At 32.1% G+C, this 4,379-nt stretch overlaps 1 protein-coding gene across 1 annotated transcript; it reads left to right on the top strand.

Annotated features, from left to right (window-relative positions):
- The first annotated feature begins 1,361 nt into the window (after positions 1 to 1,361).
- Positions 1,362 to 2,486, top strand: LOC128134245 (putative F-box protein At3g16210). The gene has a single exon (XM_052771758.1). It carries the CDS (start codon positions 1,362 to 1,364, stop codon positions 2,484 to 2,486), a length of 1,125 nt encoding a protein of 374 aa, XP_052627718.1.
- The last annotated feature ends 1,893 nt before the right edge of the window (positions 2,487 to 4,379 follow it).

The raw sequence follows: 4,379 nt of genomic DNA, 5'->3' as shown, positions 1-4,379 counted from the left end.
AATCAATAATTTTAAATAAATTATTAATTAAAAGATATACCAAAATTTAAAAGTTAGTTATAACTTTAAATTTAGAGAAATTACATATCCTTCTATCATTTGTTCCTACTTTTCCTCCTACCATATCAAATGTTGACAAGTGGATTAAATGATTATTAATTTCATTAAATGTCTAATTAAATGTGACACATGTCAACATTTGATATGGTAGGAGGAAAAATAGGAACAAATGGTATGATGATATTTAATTTCTCTTAAATTTAATCGTCTCTAATAAATGAAAATAATTTTGCCACATGGTACTCTTTCATTAACTTGGACACATGTTATTTTTTGGTATTTTTGATTAAATGTTTTTTCCATTTGTCATTTTCTTATTTTGTTTTTATTTTTTCTTAATTAGCACATCATATTTACACCTCAATTAATGATTACCTTAATTGAAAATAACCAATAAATTACAATATTAATACTCATATAGTATTTAATATGTTTCCTTTAAAATTGAAATTTTTAATTTTAAATTTTAAATTTAAATAAAATTTTGTTTAAACGTTTATATTTAATTTTTTGTTTATCAAACCCGTATAACATACGGGTCTCACACCTAGTATATAATTAAAAAAGTAAATGTTTCTATAAAAAGTTTAAAATCTATTATTTAAAACTTTAATCTCATTAATTATGATAGTGATTTGCCTAATATATCTCCTTGATATATGACATAATATTAATGTAAAGTTGTATTAAAGTGACACATGACAAAATAGATTAAACTATTGTTTTATTAATATAGAATTAAGTTATGTATGTTTTTATAATTTTCCATTTTTACAAAATATTTGCTTAACAATTTCACTTTCTAATGTTTCCAAATACTGGTTTTCATATATGTATAATTCTAAAAACATATAAACATTTATTTTTAATATATTCATTTTCATAAATAAAAAAACACTCATATATATAATTTAACATAATATTTTAAATTATATGTCGTACTTAAAATTTTAACGCTCTTCAACCTCTACTTTGAGCTAATTTTGTAGCCCGCCTAAAATATCAATACTTTTGTTAAAAGTAATTGATTTGTGGATTATTATTGTATAGTTTTTTATATATAAAAGTTTGTTGTATATTTGTTTTTATTCATATGGTTATATGAAAGATATATTAAGTTTATGCTTGAAATTGTGGTCAAACCAAAATTTAAAATGATCGTTGCGATTTGTGCGTTTATTTGATGGGGCTCAATTTCGCATGGACTCGCCGTTTCGACAAAAAGGGTCTCCACTCTCCCCGATCTCTTTTCATCACAACAACATCAACAACAACCCTAAAAACTATTACCAGAAATCAAAATGTCAGACCATATACCTTTCCATATTCAAGCGGAGATCATGAAAATGCTTCCTGTCAAATCACTTATTCGATTTACGTGCATTTCAAAAGCATGGAAATCTTTGATCGAGAACTCCGAGTTTATTGCCAATCACATCTTCCGTCCACAGCATATGCTTGTAACCTTCAAAGATCAAAAAATTGTTTCTTTTGTCGACGACGACACTTTCCCCGATCAGGGTCTAGTTCCGACTCTTCCCCGGTCAGTTCACCAGCATTCAAGAATAGTCGGTAGCTCTCAAGGCTTGTTGTGCTTCAACGCTTTTACTGATTCGAATCAACCTAATCTAGGATATATCAGCAGGACATATATGACTGTTATTTGGAATCCCTCTATTAGAAAATCGATTGTTCGCAATGTGTCTATTGAGTTATATGAAAACGATGAAACAGTTCTTGGTTTTGGAGTTTGTCCTCTTACTTATGACCCTATGATCATGGTGATTACGCAGTTTCATAAGTGGCCTGTAAAAGTCGGGTTCACTGGCCTTTGGGACGTGAAGGTTTACAGATTGAGCTCTGCAAAATGGAAAAGCTTATCTAGAAATCTTCCAAGTAAATCAGTTCGAGTTCAATGTCCTCAGGTGATTGTTGATAGGTTTATCTATTGGTGTGCAGAGCAGAGATTGACTATAGATAATGGGTTACGCAGGTTTCATAATGTGGTTATGTCATTTGATATGACTAATGATAGTTTTAAAGTGGTAGACCTCCCAAAGAGTTTAGCATGCCACCCTCTAAAAGACTTGTCCATTTCTAAACTAAAGGAGTCTCTTGCCATTCTTGAATACAATATAAACACCAGAGTTTATGATGTATGGATGATGGATGTTGAAAGATCGTTTGCAAAGATGTTCAACATTACGGCACCCCATGGATCAATAATGGGATTTTTGAAGAGTGGCGAACCTATAATGGATGTGAAAGTAGATGATGCTTCTGAACTTGTTGTTTGTAAAACCTACACACGCTGCTCAGACCATTTCACTGATCTTGAGTTTTCTAGAACAAGTGATATGATGTCTGTGAACTCTTATGTGGAAACACTACTTTTCCTTGGTCATTGTGATTGTAATGATTATTGACATAAATCGAGGATTCGAAGACAAATTTTGTAGCAGGCAATGGAGTCCATATTAGTTGAAGTTGATATATAATAAGTTAATTGGCCTATGTAATAAAGGATCTTCAAAGTGTTGTTAGTGGTATGTGAGTTACCATTTTTGATAATAATTTAAATGCATTATATATAAATTTATGACGTGTTAGCTTTTAGATCAATGTTTCTAACATTTTTTTGGAGCAATATGCATAATTAATTATGTTTGGTTAGGCCTTGCGAAGGTCTCGTGGTGATTGGAGGAAAGAAACCACCATGCACACAACCCCAGAAGTCTCGTGGTTATGACTTGGAGCCACGATCGTGGCCTCATGAGGTATATACCATGAGACACCATACCCAATGATCTTTCTTTTTCTTCTATGTTCCTCTTTCTTCATCGTTCCTTTATTTTCTTATTATTGTGGATATACCATCACCATTCTAGAAGGAGATTGTGATGAGGTGGAAATAGATGGGGGTTGAGGTGGAAGGAAACCACCACTATTGCCATGATATACCTACCCTTCGGCCTTAATGTTAGACATTTTCTTTGGTATTGTCGTTCCTAGATTTTTAGTTTAATCCATCTGTTTTTTTTTTCAAATGTAGATTTCCTCGAGCCTTTTCCATAAAAAGGTGTTTCCACTTGAAATAAGTATTTTCTTGTCTACATATGTTATAAAGTTGATTTATGTTTTTATGATTTAAGTACTACAAATGATCATGTGGAAAGATTTACTTCAGGCATTTAATATATAAATTGGCAAACATGGAGATGAAAGGTGTTTGAGTTGAAATAAGTAGGTTTTCTATTATCGTAAATATTCCTTTATGCTTCCATTCCTCCAAAAGGCTTCAAACTTGAGGATTCATTGAGGATTCTGTCCAAATGTTTATCTTCTCTTACATCAAACCTACCACTGATTACATATTTCAGAATTGTCGGAATATGGTTTAAAGTTTATCTGGGTTATAACTTATATAGTTGCTAATGTATCATCTTAATTCAAAATTGGATGCGTTGATGCATATTAACATAATGCTAGCTCGCTGTATCTATGCGGGAGCATTATTATTTTAAAAGGGAGGACAATAACGAATTTATGGTGGTAGGATATTGATTTATTTGAGGTGCTACTATATACATACTCTAATTACTAAATGCAACCCTCTTATAAGTAGCATCCTAATTTTGAGGCAAATTAATTTTTTTATTAATTAAATAATGGGAAAATGACACATTCGACTTATGAACTTTTTACGATTTACCCTTTTAGTCACTTAACTTTTTAAATGACTTTATGAGTGAACAAATTTTATTTTGTTGGGTCGATTACGTCATTATTTCATTTATGAAGGGGTCAGCCGGTCATATTTGTGTCATCTGTGTTACTTAAACCCCTTAGCTTGCTGACCGTGTATGCATGTCATTTAATAATAGCTTTACTTAAACGAGATATTTTCCCATCAACTGTTCACCACTTCCATCTATTTCGATAAACTCTTACTTGCTTTTGTCTCCTCAAACCTCAAACATGGATCCCGTATTCATCCAAGTCGATGCGCATTTCCAAGGAATCTTCACAAAATACCCCATACACTACACCGGGGGGATTACAGAGATTGAGACAGGCCATTTGGATAAGGATGAGGATGAGGATGAAGATGAAGATGAGGATGATGATGAAGATGAGGATGATCATAGGGCTAAGGATGTGGATGCTGATGAAGATGAGGATGACCATAGCAACCCTCATTTTTTTCAAAAAAGATAATGGCCCTGATGTCGACATGGATGAGAATGCAGGTTTGGGTGACCCTTTGGAAGAAGCCATGTATGACAATGAAGATGTTTATCCTAAGTTGCCAAATATTT

This window comes from Lactuca sativa, chromosome 5 (genome assembly GCF_002870075.4).
Source record: "Lactuca sativa cultivar Salinas chromosome 5, Lsat_Salinas_v11, whole genome shotgun sequence".
NCBI classification, from domain to species: domain Eukaryota; kingdom Viridiplantae; phylum Streptophyta; class Magnoliopsida; order Asterales; family Asteraceae; genus Lactuca; species Lactuca sativa.
Note: the sequence above shows the minus strand (reverse complement) of the source record. Positions and strands in the feature narration are given on the sequence as shown.

Coding starts and splice junctions, on each gene's coding strand:
- LOC128134245 (XM_052771758.1), top strand. CDS start 1,362: ATGTCAGACCATATACCTTTCCATATTCAAGCGGAGATCATGAAAATG.